Here is a 17,067-nt window from a genome sequence, read left to right as displayed (position 1 = left end):
ATCTCTCTGGAGATTTCTCTTTAGAAAATTCTTTTGAAGTAGCTGACTCAGCTTTGGAATTTAACCCCTCTATAATGGTGAAAAGGGAGCTGTGCTGTTTTCCAACATGATGGCAGTCATTTCAAATGGTTTCTACCAAGTCTTTTTTTTTTTTTTTAATTTTGTTGTTTGTTGGAAGTTACTAACCATGTTGTAAACCTGCCCAGTTGCTGCAAACTTTTACATTTCTCTGCTTTACTTAAAATAATTGAGCTGTCAGTCCTCTGTTAGAAGTGGTAACCATGCAAGTTCAACTGTTTAAATTTTGTAATGAATTAAGTGTCCCCCTCCCCACCTTCTGCCCTCCCCCCCCCTCCATTTTGTAATGAAAATTCCACTTACAGCTGAAAGAGCAGAGAAATATAAATGAAGCTCTTGGCTTCACCAAATTCTGTGAAATTAACACCAAGTTTTGCTTCTCTGCTCTTTTCTCCACTGTAGGTGGTTTTTTCATTGACAGCCCCTATTGCCAGCCTCTGAGCGTCGCACCATTTATTATTCACTTGGGCCCTCAAGATTTCTTCTCTGACTTCTAGAACCATCAGGTTGTCTGGCTTGAAATGGCAATTTCTGTCTTGGTCTTAAGAGCCTTGTGACCCCCTGAGGCTTTCCAGCTTTCAGATACACCACTCTGACACCTTCTTTGGAAAGCAATGACTGAGCATTTTACAGAAGAGCAATACTTTTATTCAAAGCCACGGTGTCTGTTTTAAAACTTCTCCTTTGGAAACCTAGCAATATCTGTACTTAAGCCCTCCTAGCGTAGTCTCTTGTCCGGGAGTTTACAGACCAATGGAGAACTTAGAATCAGTGTGTGAGCTGTGCTATCTTCTGACAGTTTTTTAAACTTTTTTAGCACATAACTTGGGTAGTTGCATTCCCGACTGCGTCAGTTAGCGCTATTATAATTTCTCAGAGATAGGGGTCCTCCTTGAAGCCATATTCTTTGCATGGGGGCTGGCACCCAGCCAGGGATGTGGCCTGCAGCCCCGGCTTCTTCCGGCTGCAGGAGCACCCCCTCTCTTGTGCAAGGTAATTGGTCCAGTAGATTCCCAACATACCTCATGCTGACTAGATGCAGCGCATGGTGCGTGCAGCAAGGAGTCCTGAGTCGTTTGTAGTCGCACAGAAATCGTTAACCTGGGAACAAACCACTGATAGATTTTTCTGCTATTAGCCTTTCCTTCTTTTTTTAAAATTTGGGTGAATGTTTGAAAATCATGAATCAGTCAGTCACCGTTATTAATTGAAGAGCTGGGAATACCTCGTTAATGTATTTTTAAAACTGGTGTTGGACCCTCTGTGTATTTCAGGTTAATACTTTTAAGCAGTTTTCAGCACGTTTATCTCACTTTATTCTCGTTCTCCTCGGACCTTCGTAGCCATATCACTTGTATAAAATAGGCTGAGATCTAGTGACTGTAAGCTGTGGTCTCAGTAAACAAAGGTAAGCTCTTTTATTTTCTGATTAAAGAGAAAAAGTCAATGAACACAACGTGCATATATGACAATCATACAGGATGTATTTGATCTCTTAGGTCTTATGTCATCATGATTACCTTTAAAATTTTTATGATCTAAATGTAAAATAGTTATTTTCAGCATTTGTTTTAATACCCTTGTAATTACTTTTTATTCAAGAGAGACATTTCACTTTTACGAGTTAAATGTGTATATGTGTGTAGAAACTTATGATATAACATATATGTGAATTACACACACCTGTTTAAGTAAAAGAGTTTGGTGGTGGGAAGAGTCACCTAAGAAGACTTTAACGTCAGGGCACTCTTTGGGCCAAAGTGCTAGAATTTCATAAGCAGCAAGATTGGTAACAATGCTGGTAGGATCCATTTATATGTAGCTGTTACACAAGCAGAGGATCAAAGTGCCAATTTCTCAAGGAGAGAAATTTCTCTGAGAAATGCAAATCTCTGATCTGTGTTGTATGCCCAATACAACAGCAGTAAGAAGCCATAAAAAGAAAAAGCAATAGAAAATTAAAAAAAAAAAAAAACCAAAATATTAAGGTAACTATGGAAAAATAATATGTCATTGACTGTCATTAAGCTAACTATTTGCAGAACCAACTCTGGCAAGACTCAGAATGGTAAATACCCAGTCTGCAGAGACCAAATAGACTTCAGGCAATTCATCGAGCTTTTTCCAAGGTCAGGTAGCTAGACGATTAATTTCCCACCTTCCTCAACCATCATGGAGTTCATTTACAAGATGTGAGGGTTAGGCCAAATATTTTAATAAGGATTTGCTTCATTTAGTGTGTCCCATAAGTACATTTCATATGTGATAGATGTTCTGTGCTGAGGCCGTATTTCATATATATAGAGATTAAAATGAAATTTCATGTTTTATGTGTCTCTCAGTAGCGGTTTTCTTTTTATTACTAACTTTGAAGGTTGCTGGAACAACGTTTCTCCCATACAGAATCTGTATGTACGTCAAACGTGGCTTTGGCACCCATAAAAGGTTGTATGAGGCCTAGCTGATGAGGACTACGTAGGTTCCCGTTCTCATCCAACAGCCGAGTGTCCGTTATGTGCCAGATCCTCCTCCGGGCACTAGCAAAACAGAGGCTCTGCCCAGTGAAAGCATTTTAAGTCTGAGAGTGTCCTTGTTGGTGAAATTGGGTTGATTATAAATATCCTACGTTGGGAGACAGATGATGCATTAGCAGTGTCAAAGGATAATGACCTTGATCAGCAGTTTATTTATACATTATTTAATAATATAGGCCCTCTGACACCACTGAAATGGCCATCATTTGGAAATTCACTCATTTTAAATATTTCCCTGGCAGTTTTGAGAGCCTGAAACCAACTCTGTTTTATGTTCCTGGACCTCTCTCCAAGTAAGTGAATGCATTGAAATGAAAAACAATTATTCCAGTCCTTTTTAAGCAGTTTTTATAGTATAGCATAGACCAAAGTGGTTGCTGTAAACACTGACCGCATTTTTTTGACGACAAGTGAGGGGAGTTTTACCCTTACAATCAATCGTTCATTATTACTTGCCTGTTTATTAGATTTCTTTAATAACTGCAGTGGAGGTAAATGTTCAATAGTGAGTTAGGGAAACAAACTAAGACTTGCAGATGCGCCTTCACCCTTTCCCCCAGCAGTTGGATTTCTAGTAGTCGAGGGCCCTAAAAACTAGGGACATTAAGAGCAGTTAAAGCTGAAAACAACCTGCTCTGTGAATGGTCCTCCTGTACCTCCCACTCAGCACAGGCCAGTGCGTCCTCAGTGGTGGGGAGCAGGATGTAGCGTGTCTCTGAAGTCCTCAGAGCAAGAAAGGTTCTGATGCCACGCCATGCGGTGACCATAGGTCTCTCAGTGTCTGAAGGAGGCCTGGCAGGGAGACGGGCAGTAAATGAATAACAGCTGCAGAGTCCAGAAACTACCTGCTGCTGGGGTGAGTTTCAGTCTGATGTTTCTCTCTAGCAGTTACTTCCAGGGCACAAACTAGTACTTTTTATGTAAGAGTGAGTCTCTTCCCTTCCTCATCCCATCTTCCAGAAAGACTGCTTTAAGTCAAGAATTCAAGTTGAGTTAGTTGTAAGAATAGAGATCCTTTCCCACATTATCATTTTAGGTAGGAGCTAACAGCTTCCATTGATACTTGAAGCAGTGATCTTTGGAGATTTAAAAAAATAGCACCATAGTGCAAATTAGGTTATGTAAGCTTTACAGCACAGCTAGAAATAGGGACTAGAAACCATGTGGGAATCTGGGCCAAAGGACTTTTCTCCCTCCAGCAAATTCCCGTGGGGCTTGGGAATTGGAAGAGTTAATACACGCAAAGTGCTTTGAATAATACCTGGTGCCCAGAAGTTCTCGGTCAGTGTTGGCGGTTCCTGCCATGGTTGGCTGAAGTGACAGAAGGTATGTGAGGGAAGCGAGACTGTGCTGGCAGGTAGCTGAGAAGCAGGTGCGTGACCTACTCAGGGGAGCTGCATTGGTTCCTTGATGGTCGCAGGTTTCCGGTGCTTCCAGTCTTTGAGAGAGGACTCCTGGCATCGGGGGACTAAACAGGAAACAGAGCAAATGCTTGGTGAGCAAGGCAGTGTGGGGAGGTCGCTGCACACCCATGCTGACTGAGAGTGCCCGTGTTTCTGCTGAGGTGGTGAAATCATTGGCCAGTCTGCTGCCAGGGATTCATAAATCCTTGCTTTGGGATTTAAGTGTGCTTAGAACTTCAAAAGGGCTGAGCTTAGAATATCAACCTGCTGATTCCCAGTTTCCTACCAGTACATTAATAAGAAAAAAGAGGTGCGTGATTTCAGCGAGGCCTGGAGCTCACTGGTGTTGGGCCGATAGTTCTGGTAAACCACAGACCGAGGAGCCTGGGTGGCACGCTTAGAAGGCCGCTGACCCCGCCGCTCCCCTTCATAGCATTCCCGCAGCTTCTCTCTTCCAGTTTGCTTCACCACTTTGGAAATAATCTGCACTCCTCGCTACACGAGGCCTCCCCTGTTTGCTCTTCTCTCAGAAAACACATCTGCCTCTCCATCCTGCTCTCTTCAGCAGAAGGAAGGATGGGTAGATGGTGAGACGGGTGCTGTTGGTTGAATAGCATAGTCCTGTCCCTTTCTGCACAGGCTTCAGGCACCTCTGAGGAAGGATGGGCGGGTGCATCCCCGTCCGCTGGCACAACGTATGCTAGGTGGGGATTACAGATTGAGTTCTGGGATGCTCCAAGTTTATAAAAACTGTGTCGGTAGGGACTGAGCATTACCTTTAAAGGCAAATAAGGTAGATCTGCGTTATAGTCAAGACGTGCCTTCTTCTTCTTCTTCTTCTTTTTTTTTTTAATGGTACCAGCGATGGGAAGTGAAAGAGGAGGGGACATGACAGCAACAGCTTCAGGGGAGGCTCCAACGGCCTCTCTCTCACTGTCCCCCCAAAGCAAGAGGCTTTTCTTAAATCCAAGAGGTTCTCCCATTCCTCAGCTGTGGCCGTTTAGTGGAGTCATTTCCTCATTGAGCCAAGGTTGAGGGAAGGCCTTTCTTTTCTTCCTTTCTTTCTTTTTTTTTCCCCCTTGACCAATCAGTTTTAACGTCTTCACCCCTTGGTCCTTCTAAGCAGGGTCTTGGTGATTCGTGGCAGAATTTTGCCATTTGGCATTTCTGCCAAGTGCGGCTGCCCCTCTGCGCTCTGCCCAAGCAGTGGACGGGAGACTGACCAGCATGTCCTGGCTGGAGATGTGTGGTCCTCACCTCTTCTGCTGCTTCTGGCCCTAGGCGGGCACGGGATTAGCCCGGCAGGCCTGCGGACGTTCTCTCAGCGCTGCCTGTGGCCCAGTCTCTCAGCCTGTCTCGAGTCTCTGTACGGCTGGGATGGTCTCTGCTTGCACATGTCAGCTGAATGTCTCCGGTAATGGAGTTCACAGGAGCCTTCTGTTTAGGTCATTTTGGGCTGTGGGCAGCAGTAGATTGGAGAAGGAGCAGAAGAGAGAGAAGGAAGAAATGCTGAAATTACTCTCTTGCATGTGCCGGGCACTTGGACCTTGTTCTCAAACAACCTTCTTGGAGGTGGTATTCTCATTCTCAGATAAAAAAAAATAGGCTCAGGGTTCAGGGCTGGAGTTAGGAACAAAACCCCAGTCCGTCCGATGCCAAAGCCTCTTTCACCACACCGTGTGCGCTGTGGGTGCCGTCTGGACAAAGGGGAGGAACGTGCCGGGTGGCGGGAAGGAGGTGTGCAGGCCGTGGGCCAGGCCCAGCGGGGGCCTCACACCTCACATGGGGTCACAGGGTCCTGAGATCACAGGCGCCTCCTGTGCTGGAAGCCAGGCTCTCTGACTTGAGGCTGTTCTGGACCAGATATCCTGGCCTTTTAAAAATAGGGCTGTTTTTTGTGAGACCAATTGGGAAAGATTATATAACTGGAAAGATAGGCTGGAAGACTTAGGTGTGGTTGTATAAACAAAGGAAGCCCTTGTATTTCAAGCTTGTTTATTTTATTTATTTATTTTTTTCTGTTTGAATATCAGTGACAACTCGAGGTATAGGTTTTCATTTAGCTAATGCTTCCTGCGTATATGTTCTGTCTGGCCTGAGATTGGTGATGGGGATGTCTTAGAAGATTTGAGCCAAGACACTCAAGGCTGGCAAGGTTCTGACCCACAGGGTAAAAGGAAGAGGGGCCTGGAGGGCCAGCAACCCAGGTTTGGGGTAGAAGTGTCGGGAGCCGTCCTCCTGTGCTGAACAGAGCTTGGGGAGTGCCGGATTGCAGTGGCCTGTTCCGATTGCCAGGACTTTCCCCAGACTAGGCTTCAGGGAAGGTGGCCAGCCTGAAGGTCGCAGGCGGCCCTCTAGGTTGCGCTGTGCTTGGTGAGCCCTGCTGGGATGGCTTTGAGGTCTCTGAATTGCTGCACTTGAGCCGTTCTTCCGAACTCGGCTGAGTCTCCCGCTGCTGCAGACCATGTCGCCAGCTCCTTTGCTAACAATTGCCACCTGGGTCTCTTCTTAGGGATAGGTGGGGGTGGGGATGGAGGCAGAATCCTCTCCAGGGAAAGACAGTCCTCCCTCACCCCAAGTCATTGTCCTTGGCATTTGGCCATTTTTCTGTGCCACCTGCTGTGATGCTGGAGGGGAGCAGGAGGAAGGAATGGTTTTAAACCCAGGTTGCACGAGTTCCAGAGCAGTGACTTGTGTGAGGAGAGTGAGTACCTGGCCCAGCACTCGCTTAGCAGCTGTTCTTTCCCAGTGGCCGATCTGTTTCCCACCCTGCCCCTACAGTGTGGAGAATCGCCGGGCACGGACTGTTTTTCTTCCTGAGCAGGCAAGGCTGTCGAAGCCCAGAGAGCTCTCCAGATCACCCAGCTTGTTTGTGGCAAAACGCTGTGGCTCCTAATGAGTTTTTAACCACACAGAAGAAATGACATGTCTTCCACTGTTTTTGGAGTTAACAGAAGCCCTTTCTTGGGGACGAGAGTTGAATTAGACAACAACTGTGGGATCTAGAAATGATCTCCTTTTATAGATGAGGAAATGAAGGCTTAGCCAAAATGACTTGCCCCAAATTATACAGCAGTAAGCGGCTGAGCCCACCCATTCTGCCAGCACTGTGCTCGGTACTGGTGGTTTGTCTTACTGGTCTAGACTGCTTGCCTGCCCAGTTTCCCTTCCTCTCTCTCAGGCATTCTGCTTATCTCTCTTCCACACTTCTGGGACATATCCTGTGTGGTTTGAAGCAAAACAAGCAAAAACAAATGCTCCACCTCTCGCCCTGCCCCCTGCCATGTGGAGGAAAAAAAAAAAAAAAATCCAGACTTTGGGCTTATTCTTTCTCTGGTTCCTTTGGAGGAACTGTCAGCTTGCCCCTGGGCTTAGGGGACTGGTTAACCTTGGGCCTGGCAGCCTATTCTGTTATTGTTGTTGTGCCTGTTTCCATACCGTTTTTTGGTACCATAACTGAACTCTGTAATCAAGTGTAGACCAGTGACTGCCGCTGGAGAGACCCCCAGGGGTTTGGTAGGCAGGGAGGGATAAGCTGTTGGAAGTGTGCTTTTCGTATTCTTCTGCGTCCATGTTTTGGTTGTTGGCTGTCGTCTGTCCCTGCCTAGGCCTTCATTATCTGCTCCACCCAAAGGAGTCATCCTCACAGTAACACGTTGCCCACAGTGCTCAGATGCTGTGGGATCTCACTGGACCCTTCCATCATGGAGATGTTCTCAGAAGTTGCTCCGCTTTCTAACATCTTTCATGTCCTTGGAGGCTATGTTAAGGGAAATGTCGTGGACATCATCTAGGAGGTGAGAAACCTCTGGAAGGTGGCACCTGGGGAACTTGGGAAGGCCGAGGGCCCCTCCAAATGAGATTCACTGAGGCTGCTGGGGAGACCTGGGGAGATCACGGACCTTTCCATCAGCTATTTTAAAGGGTTATTTTGACTTGTACGTGACTCTAGAAGGAAGGTTAAAGACGGTTGTAGGAAAGCAGTTGGGCAGTTTGGGCAGTGTGTGCCTCCCGAGATGGTGGGGCTGTCCTGGGAGATTAGGTGTGATGAGAAGCGAGGCCGGTGGTGACCAGGAATGTTTCAGCAAGCCAGCTATTTGCACAGTGCAGAGGGATTTCTTCCACGGGATGTCAGGTTCGGATGGCATGCCGATGTGATCGGTGACACTGCCAAGGCCACTGCTCCCCTCTTTGGCACGTGGATTCGTTGAGAAACATTCACTGTCAACCACTGCTTGTTTCCCAGGCTCTCCCAGCTGGAGAAAATGTCAAGATCTTCTGTTTAGACAGTGGAGTAGAAGGTGAAACCACTGACCGAGGTGGAGTGCACAGGAAGGGGGAGCTCAGGGGCCTGACCAGGTCAGAGCCGTCTCCTGTGGTTGGGGAAGATTCTGGCAGGCCTCCTGCTCTGTGAGGAGGCCTAGGACCTGAGCAGCTTTGACGGGAGTGGCAGAGGCTTCCCGCGGAGACTGGCATCTGCACTGGATGGAGGTCTGCCAGGGGGGTCATGAAGGAGAGCTTTCCAGAAGGGGGCACAGCGTGCACAGAAAGGGCATAGCCTATTGGAGCAGCACGAAGGTACTTGCTGATGGCAGCTGGTACCTGGGGCCAAGATGGGGAAGGTGTGGGGAGGGAAGAATGTGCTGGCAGGGCGGGAGTGGGCGATGGGAGAGGGGCGGCAGTGTGGCAAGGGCCATCTCTTTTGGGCTGGGAAATGGGGGTTTGGTGGGCCCAATTTCTCATCAGTGGGTGGCTGTGAGCCCTCTTCTTGTGCTCTCTGGGTTAGTGGCTCTTTGGCGGTGGATAGAGAGGTATGCAGGCTGGCCAGTCAGTATCTTACCCTTGCCCCGAGTTTCTGCACGTGTCTGCTCTCCTGGTCTCACCAAAGGGAGTGACAGGTACTGAGTGTTCACTCATATAGAGGCCCTCTGCTTTTTAAAAAAGTAATGTTTTGGTTTCTTTCCCCGGGGAGGGTCTGGAGCTCCTTGGATTCAGCACCTACAGAACATGGTTTTTACTTAGTGGGAAGTTGCAGATTTGCCACACAGAGCACTTTAAAGAGAGGGGGAAAAACCATGTAAGATTTTGGCGTCTAGCTCAGTCCTACCACCTCTGGCTCATCCTGGCCAGGTGGCATAGAGCACTGAAAGGAGTCAGGGTGGGTTTCTGCACCTCTCTTATTTATATAGCTCTCTTGGGGACTAAGGCTAAAGAGGCAGCTGTGGTTTCGAACCTTCAGGTCAGAGCTATGCAAGGTTACAGGTGCACTGAGACAGTGATCCTGTCTGCCTTTGGGGTGGCCAAGACCTGAGGGTCAAGTGTCTGCAACTTGTCTTCTTACTCTGTTGGGCCACAGAAGTATCACTTGTGTGTCACAATGTGGAAATATATGGGAGCACTCCCTTAGACCTGGTGTCAGCAAACTTTCTGGAAAGGGCCAAACGGTAAATCTTCCAGACATGGCTATTCAGCTTGGTTGTGGTCACGCAAGAGCAGCCAGAGATGGTGCATAAACCCAGGTGTGGCTGTGGTCCGATAAAATTGACTTTAAAAGAAACAAAAGAGTGGGCCTTATTTTGCCTACCCCTGCCTTAGGCTGTAGAGACTGACCCTTTGGCTTAATTATGACTGGAAACTTCCTTCCATCTGCCGCCTGGCCCATCTACCTGAAACAGAAGGCTTCCTGAGCATCTGTTCTGTATGAGCACTGAGGAGGAAGGGGGCAGTCCTGGCCCGTAAGGACCACAGGTTTTGGGGCGGGGGGGGGGGGGGGCACTGACAGGTGAGAGCAACATGTAGAACAGAACAGGGCTCAAGGAAGTCCAAGGTGACAGGGCCCCAATGACAGAAGGGCTAAGGGCAAATCAGGAGAGCCCTAGGAAGCTGCTCTGGAGAGGACACCAAGAACCATGTAGTCACACAGGCACGTTGAGCCCAGCCTGGGCAGGGCCCTGAATGCCAGGCTAAGGAGCGTGGGCCTCATTCTCTGGGCCCCGGGGAGCCAGTGAGAGATTGTGTTTAGAACAGTAAAGTGATCACAGGTGCATTTTAGAAACGGCACTCTGGTCATAGAAGACCAGAGTTGTGGTTGCAGATGGTATCTCGGTTTTGTCCGGACGTTTTAGGCAAGAGTTGGGTTGGTGTTGCTATGAGTAGAAAGGAGAGGTCCGGAGAATTGGTTGTTCTCTACCGTTCTGACTTGGCGGAGTTTGATAAGTCTTCTGTCTCCAGGCCTTTCTGTCTTGCTACCCTTTTAAATAAGGGCAAGACAAAACCAGGATTAGATTCTGGCTTGGGGCCTTGATGTGTGAGAGTAAAAGTGAGTTCCCCTTGCTCCAGAATGGAGTTCATGGCAGGAGAGCTTCACGGAGCAGACTCCCTTCCCGTTGGCATGCAGCCAACACACGAAACAGGCCTTGCGAGAAGTGCAGAGGATGGTCAGGACTCTCAAGAAGCCTACAGGCCACTGAGGCAAGATGCCCGTATGTGACAGGCCGAAGCCAACACTGCTCGGGTGTATCACAGACTGCCTGAGGCCAGGCCTTCTGGCGGGTGCATGGGGAGACGGAGGTGAGTCACTCATGGTGCCCGCCCCAAGGTGCTCAATGTAGTTGGGGCGACAAAAAACAACTATAAATGTATATAGTGCTTTCTATTTCCCCGAAATCCACAACCCCCGCCCCCCCACCCCCCACCCCGAGATTTCTAGGCAGGTGGAAGGATGCTTTTTACTGAGCCAAGGTGAGGTGTGAGGGTCGGGAGCTGCCATGGGAGGGCCCCTGGGGACTGGAGAAAGGCCACCTAATCTGAGTGCGTGTGCACCTGCTGTCTCAGTGAATCCCCCACAGGCCCCTGGGAGGGGTGAGGCTGCCTGGTGCCTGCGGCTAGGAGGCGCACTGGCCTTACTGAGAGGTGGTTTCTTCGTGGTCCCCTGGCACCGGTCAGGAGTGAGGGGTCTGGTGGCTGCCCTGGCTCCCTGGGGAGCCGTGTGCCATCCTTGCTGGGAACCAGGTGAGGGTTATGGAAGGAAGTTTTGGTGAGGCTGTGCCTCCAGGGCATGTTGCATGCCCGCCTTGCTTGTCAGGCTCTCTCTGGTGGAGGGTGGGCCTCTCGGACTTTGCTGCCTGGTCTTGTCTTTTTTGGGGGTGTGGAGCGGGGGGGCTCTTGTGCTCTTAACGGTAGGTGTGGGACTTGGCCGAGGGAGGAGCACTCCTTGTGTTTTCCATAGGTGTTTCTCCGCTCCTCAAAGGGGAAGGACAAAGGTGGGCCTGGCTGTATGCGAGGTGTGGCCGTTAGAGGCAGCTTGGTCCTGGCCCCGGCCCTTGCCCTCTCCTCGTCCCCGAGCATAGGCTTGATGCCGTTTTCTTAGCGAAATAAATGGTCAGAAGGTTGCTTTTTTTCTTTGACTCTAACCTAAATATTTCTGTTGTTCTGGAAAATCACATTTTTTTTTTGTTCATGGAAACTAAGGGTAGGGACAGGAGTGTTAGTGCAGAAGACTCTTTAAGTAAGGAGTCCCTTCTCCACTGGTAATTTATTAAGTTGCATTTAAGTGTCCAGCCTCTCTCTCCCCTTTTCCGGGCTGAGCACCGCTCCCCACCTCGGGCTTAGGAGTTGGTCTGCTGTGTCAGGGGCAAGACGTATTGCTCCAGATGGGCTTGTTTCCTGGATGTGTGTCACTGTGACGCATCCTTGAGCAACCTCATCTGTGGCACTGACCCCTGAGGTAGTGACGATGCCCACAGGAGCTTTGGAATTCCGTGCCAGGCCAGCCCCGATTCCCCACTTACTTCTCTCACCTTTTGTGTCAGAAGCGCTGCCATTAGACGCATCCGTTTCCCTGACCAGGATGGCATCTCACGCTCAGACCAGCCCTGGGCCATCAGGTAGGGTTCGCACTGCACCCCTACTTCATAGAGGGAACACTGAGAGCTACCTGTTCCCTCACTCACTTAATGCAGTGGTTTTTCAGCACCTGGCTGGGCTATGGCTACGTGGGAGGTGGCTTAGCTGCCATTTTCTGCTACCTTTCTTGGAGAGGAAGGCTTGTTTCTAGAAACTCAGCTGGGGAGCCAAACCGTAGGCAACCTCAAGGCCCCGACTAGGGCCTTAGTTTTGGCACCTCCTAGGAATCCCAGGCAGCTGTCGCCCGTGCAGTCTCCCAACTCCAGATGTACTTCCTCTCCTGGGGCTTGAGGAAACAAAATGAATGCTTGCTTGACGGGGGAGTGCTCTGCCTTTGTTCCTCTTGACTTCTAGTGAGGCACAAGCCCCTTCATTTGGTAAATCTTACGTACATTAGCCCTCAGCAGTGCTTACCCCAAAGTGTTTTGTACTCAGGCCTTTCACCAGGGACCCATCCGCTGGCCTCTTGTGCTGAACATCTTGTCCAAGTGGCTTGTGGCTTTAGGAGAGGACAGTCTCCTGAGAGAACCCTAATTATTAGGGTGAGGACACTTCTGGGGGCAGTGAATCTGATGGGCCTGGCTCGGCCTGTTAGCTCCACAGCCCACCCACCCTGGTCTCAGTGCCATGTGGCATTACCAGAGAGTGGCCTGTAGGACTTGTCACCCACTCCATGCAGAACTCCTGGTCTGGGGACGAGGCAGCTAGCTCAGAACTAAGGCCCAGATCTATTCGAGAGGGGCTTCTCTCATAAAGGAGCAAGGTGGCCCTGCTCGGCCTCAGCCCCTGGGGTGGGGAGTCCAGGAGGCATGGAGAAGGCCGAGTGTAGTTGTGGGTAGAAAACCTTTCCCTACTGCACGGTTACACACATGACATTGGACTCCTGGCTATGGCTTACTCTCACTCCGGTCTGGTGATGGCCATGGTAGTTTTTTTAGGTATCAACTGAAAATATCTATCTGTATATCTATTTACTGTGTTTTGTTTTGTTTTGTTTTTTTCCTGAATACGCAAGTGTAAATAGTATCATTTGCAGTGCAAAGTCCTTGGCAATAACTTTACGTTGTGTATCATGTTGAAAAATTGGCAAATGCGACCACCATGGATTGTCCTTCCCGTCTGGGGCAATGATTACATGTAGGACTCTGAACTTTAAACCTTCGGCGTGGTTGAAGCAGCAGCCTGCATGTGTGGACTGTCACCAGTGCCTCGTCCAGGATGCCTGGCCTTCATCCAAAGGGACTCTCTGCCGCCCCAGCGCCCACACTGTGGCTCCTTCGCACTGACTATGTCGGACTCTGCCGTAGACTGGTCCTCTTGTCTGGCTGCTGCAGTCTGTCTGTAATGCCCTGACATGTTGCATTCTCCCCATTTGGATGAATAAAAATAAAAGCTTCTGTCTTCAACAGCAGTGGACCCACTTTGGTTAAATGAAAGCTGTGACTTTGATGAAGTGGCCGAGAGCAGGACCACTTTCCTGGCCCTCATGACTCTCCAGGTCAGAACACGTGGCAGGATCTTCCCTTCATGGAGAGGGATGAGGAGCCAAGGCCTCGGTCCTGTTCCTTACAACTCTCTGCTTCTCTGCTAATGGTGCAAAATGTTTACTGAACTGAAACTTTAACTTGGGACCCTGGCGTAGTAAGTGGTGACTTACGAGTGCTGAGTGAGGGCTCAGTTCTAAACCTTAGAATTTACCAGGTACTTTTCACACATCTTAGTCTTACTATATTCGTGCCTATTCCCCAAGGCTGGCATTACCCACACATGACAGATCAGAACACTGAGGCTCACAGATAAAAGTAGAACTTCTAAATGGCAGCAACAGTTTGTATCCAGAGCTGACGCTCCACCCCTCCCCCGCCCCCCCCCCCCCCCCCCCCCCCCCCCCCCCCCCGCCCTTGTGAGGGTCCCACAGTGGAGCTGCCCCAGAACATCCTGAGGAAGCAGAGCCAGGCCCAGGCCTACTGATGCCTCTTCCAGGTAAGTGCAACCACTGTGGGTAGACGAAGGCACTGGGTGTTCCTGCTTCACTTTGTAAGTCAGGGCCCACCCCCTCTCTGCGCGCCCTTGCACCGGATTCATGAGCATGCCTAGAACTGGCCACAGAAGAGCTGGCTGGCCTGGGCCCACTGCTGCTCCCCTGCCCCACGGTCACGGCGAACAGCCTGTGGAGTTGAAATGGGGGAGTGAAGGGCGGGCGCTTTGCTGGTCTTGCTCGCGGGCCCCAGAAGAGGAGGAGGTGGCTCTTGAGAGAGAAGGTTGAAATGGCAGACCTTGTGATCGCGGGCAGGAAATCTTCCACCGCTGCTTACAAATCTGAGGATAAGATCACTGAACTCCCAGGGGCGTTCAGACAGCCGGAGGGACCAGCAGCACACAGGCGAAGGATCAGGAGCTTTATGGCGCCCCAGCAACCCCTAGGACATAGGTGAGGAGAAGAACTCGGAAAGGTCATGTGACTTTCCAAAATGAGTGGTGCACCCAAGGGCACAGTCTGGCCTAGAATCCAGCGTGCAAGTGTGTCGTTGGCAGTGAAGTGCCCTGCCGGTCACGGGGAGCTAGAGGTGCGGGTTAACGGCCGTGGCGCCTGGGTCAGGAACCCATGGGTCCGATTTCCTCTCCGATAAAATGGGGAAGGGGCAGAGACTCAGTGCTTAGGCCTCTCGCTCTGGGAGCCACTGCCCCAGCCATTGGGTATGGTCCTAATCCTTGCACCTGTTACATCCTCCTGACCTCATCACCCCCCAGATGTGTCCTAGGAGAGGGGGTGTCCCAGTGTCAGAGGCAGGCTAATAAGTGAAGCGCGCTCTAATGCCATAAACCTCCGTCAGACTGATGAGGGCAGGCCTCTCCCAGGTCACAAGGGGCCCGTATCACCTTACTCCCCGGTGCGTGGACTCGCTTCTGTTGGGTCAGTCAGAGCCGGGAGTTGTGGTCTCAGCTCATTTTTAGCTCCCGTGGATTTTCTTTTCTTCGCTCCTGCTGCGGGGACTTGGAATTCAGAGCAGACGGGGCGGCGGCACTCCTGGGAGACTAAGGAAGATGCCGCCTCCTCCCTGGGAATTCTTCTCAAGGCTCTGGAGAGCAGCTGGGGTTCAGTAGGGCCTGCAGTCCACGCGGCCTGTGCCGTACTTTTGCTGCTTTTGAGCAGCCCTGACAGCACGGTCTGGGAAGAGATGTGGCCACGGTCAAAAGCGTGATCTGAGTTTTCCAGCACGAAGCCTCATGCTCTTTGCTCTACCACGGTTCCCTCCAGCCACCTCCACGTCTGCTGTCACTCTGGGCACCAGTGAACTTCCTGTCACCGATGAGTCTTTTCTGGTCCTGCCCTCGCTGTGATGTAGAGCACACTACACTTTTCCTCCCGGTGGCCACAGCCTCACACGTGGCCCCTCTTTCTCTTTAAATGGGGGTGCCTAGGCCTGCAGTTTGCCCTTGCTCAGTGTGTACATTTCGTACGGTCTTACCTGCCCTGCAGGATTCCACATCTACACAGGGACGTGGAGATCTTTTTGATGGTGACAACTGTTGGCAGTGTTGGGGGGAGGGGTGCTTCATCAGCCAGAAGCCTAGGACAGCGCCCCACAACAAACGATTATCAGTACTAAGGTCCCGAAACCCACGCGACTCCTGACCGTCTAGATTCTGGGCACCTCCCAGTGGCGTTTCCCGGACAGTCTCAAGTCCACACACCAAGAGCTCCATTTCTCTCCCTTTGTGTCCTTCCCCTTTTCTCTCACCAAGTCTCTGTAACTCTCCAGGAATCGTCTCCAATCTGGCCTATTTTACCACCTCTCTTTATAAAGGCTCTAGATGTCTCCTCCAAGTTTTCTTCCTAAAGGACTGACAGGACTCTTCCCCCCAGTTTTTAAGGCAAGTTGGCTTCAAACCCTTCAGTAGTTCCCTCCGCCTTCAAACCCCTCAGCCTCAGGGGCCTCAACCTCATTATCCAGTCTCGCTCCGTCAGACCATGGTGTACCCACCTGGCATTTCCTGCAGCTAAATGTCTTGCTGCTTCTCCATCCCACAACCCCCTCAGGTCATCAGTGCAGAAAACAGTCACTGCCACTTCACCTCCGTCCCCACAGGGCCCCATATACCTGTTTCAGCACTTAGCGTACAGTGTGGCACCTGGTATTCTCAGTCTGAGTCTCAACACAGCTCGGGGACTTCCCCGAGAGCGAGGACCATCTGAGTGACCTTAGGCCTAACGTGCCCAGGCTGACTGGTACATGGACTCCTTTCGCTGGGCCGGGGCTCGGCTGGGAGGGGAGGGTTTCTGCCGAATCCCTACACTCCCAGACACCAGGACCCTTGGGACCGGCAAAGCCTAGAGCGAGCTGGCCCTTCTGGACTCCTGCCCCAGCTAGCCGCGAGTGTGGATCCCACAGATAGGTTCTCTAGCCTGCAAATGGCAGAGGGCTCCCAAATGTGCCGTGGAGCCGCTGTCCTGGCCCCTCATGAGGCACCTGCCCAGCTTCGGGGCAGCGGAGAGAAGACAGGGCAGAGGCTTCACTCACCGCCTTCCCTTCTTCAAGGCCGGGTGTAGAAGGGGTCCTGAAGGGCAGGTCACACGGGGAACACCGCAGGCTTGGGGAGACTGCTCTTCTTCCTGCCGCAGAGAAGGGGGCGAGGTGGTAAAGAGGGACGGCCGGGGCCCTGCGCATCCTTAGGGTCCAGGAGGACCCCGTAAGTAGAAAGGAACTTTCTGAAAGATGTGTCTGTCCATGCCGCCACTCTTCCTGAAAAGTGTTAGGGCTAGACCCCAGCTACTCGGACTGCCTTTTCCCCCACAGCTACTTCTCTTGCACATTCACATTTCAGGCCTCGAATTCCTCCCATCTCTTGCCTGGTGAGATGCTTTCACCTCCTGTAGGACTTCCTTAACCCTCCAACACGGGAATGGCGCCTGCCCCGGGAACACGGCACTGGATTTCACCAAGCGGGTCAAGTCTGCCGTGGTGGCGCACGCGTCGGCCTGGCAGAGGAGAAGCTCGTCTCCCCACACCCCGTGCCGCTGGCGCGCCGGAGCCGTAGGGGTGGGGAGGCGCCTGGGGCCCCCACACACCTGTCCTGACAGCACGGAGGCTGCTCTTCTCGGACAGTGGGAGCAGGGAAAGGGGCCGGAGCACATAATGATGAAA

The 17,067-nt window shown here is 50.9% G+C and overlaps 2 protein-coding genes across 5 annotated transcripts in view; one reads left to right on the top strand and one right to left on the bottom strand.

Moving 5' to 3' along the window:
• The window catches only part of LOC122474956 (spermatid perinuclear RNA binding protein), an 86,687-nt gene extending 73,356 nt beyond the window's left edge, over positions 1-13,331 (top strand). For 2 of the 4 annotated variants that reach the window (XR_006295056.1, XR_006295053.1), the window contains 2 exons: positions 481-1,486; positions 2,855-13,331. The gene's annotated coding sequence lies outside the window, so the exon portion shown is untranslated. The remainder of the gene's footprint in view (positions 1-480; positions 1,487-2,854) is intronic. The other 2 variants (XR_006295054.1, XR_006295055.1) reach the window with 2 other exon arrangements.
• LOC122474958 lies at positions 1,472-17,057 on the bottom strand. The gene is made up of 4 exons (XM_043566384.1): positions 16,773-17,057; positions 16,444-16,535; positions 3,874-4,080; positions 1,472-3,404 (listed from the first exon to the last, which is right to left on the bottom strand). Exons 1-4 carry the CDS (start codon positions 17,055-17,057, stop codon positions 3,200-3,202), a joined length of 789 nt encoding a protein of 262 aa, XP_043422319.1. The 3' UTR covers positions 1,472-3,199.
• Positions 17,058-17,067: the final 10 nt, after the last annotated feature.

Source organism: Prionailurus bengalensis, chromosome D4, assembly GCF_016509475.1.
Source record: "Prionailurus bengalensis isolate Pbe53 chromosome D4, Fcat_Pben_1.1_paternal_pri, whole genome shotgun sequence".
NCBI lineage: Eukaryota > Metazoa > Chordata > Mammalia > Carnivora > Felidae > Prionailurus > Prionailurus bengalensis.
The sequence above is the reverse complement of the archived record's forward strand: the minus strand, read 5'-3'. Positions and strand labels throughout refer to the sequence as shown.

What these genes read in the sequence shown, in the direction of transcription:
- LOC122474958 (XM_043566384.1), bottom strand. Translation starts at nt 17,057, where the DNA reads ATGTGCTCCGGCCCCTTTCCCTGCTCCCACTGTCCGAGAAGAGCAGCC. An exon ending in AGGTGAAAGCATCTCACCAG is followed by an intron (nt 16,536 to 16,772) that starts GCAAGAGATGGG and finishes TCTCTGCGGCAG; the next exon opens with GAAGAAGAGCAGTCTCCCCA. An exon ending in GCCTTGAAGAAGGGAAGGCG is followed by an intron (nt 4,081 to 16,443) that starts GTGAGTGAAGCC and finishes TTTCCTGTTTAG; the next exon opens with TCCCCCGATGCCAGGAGTCC.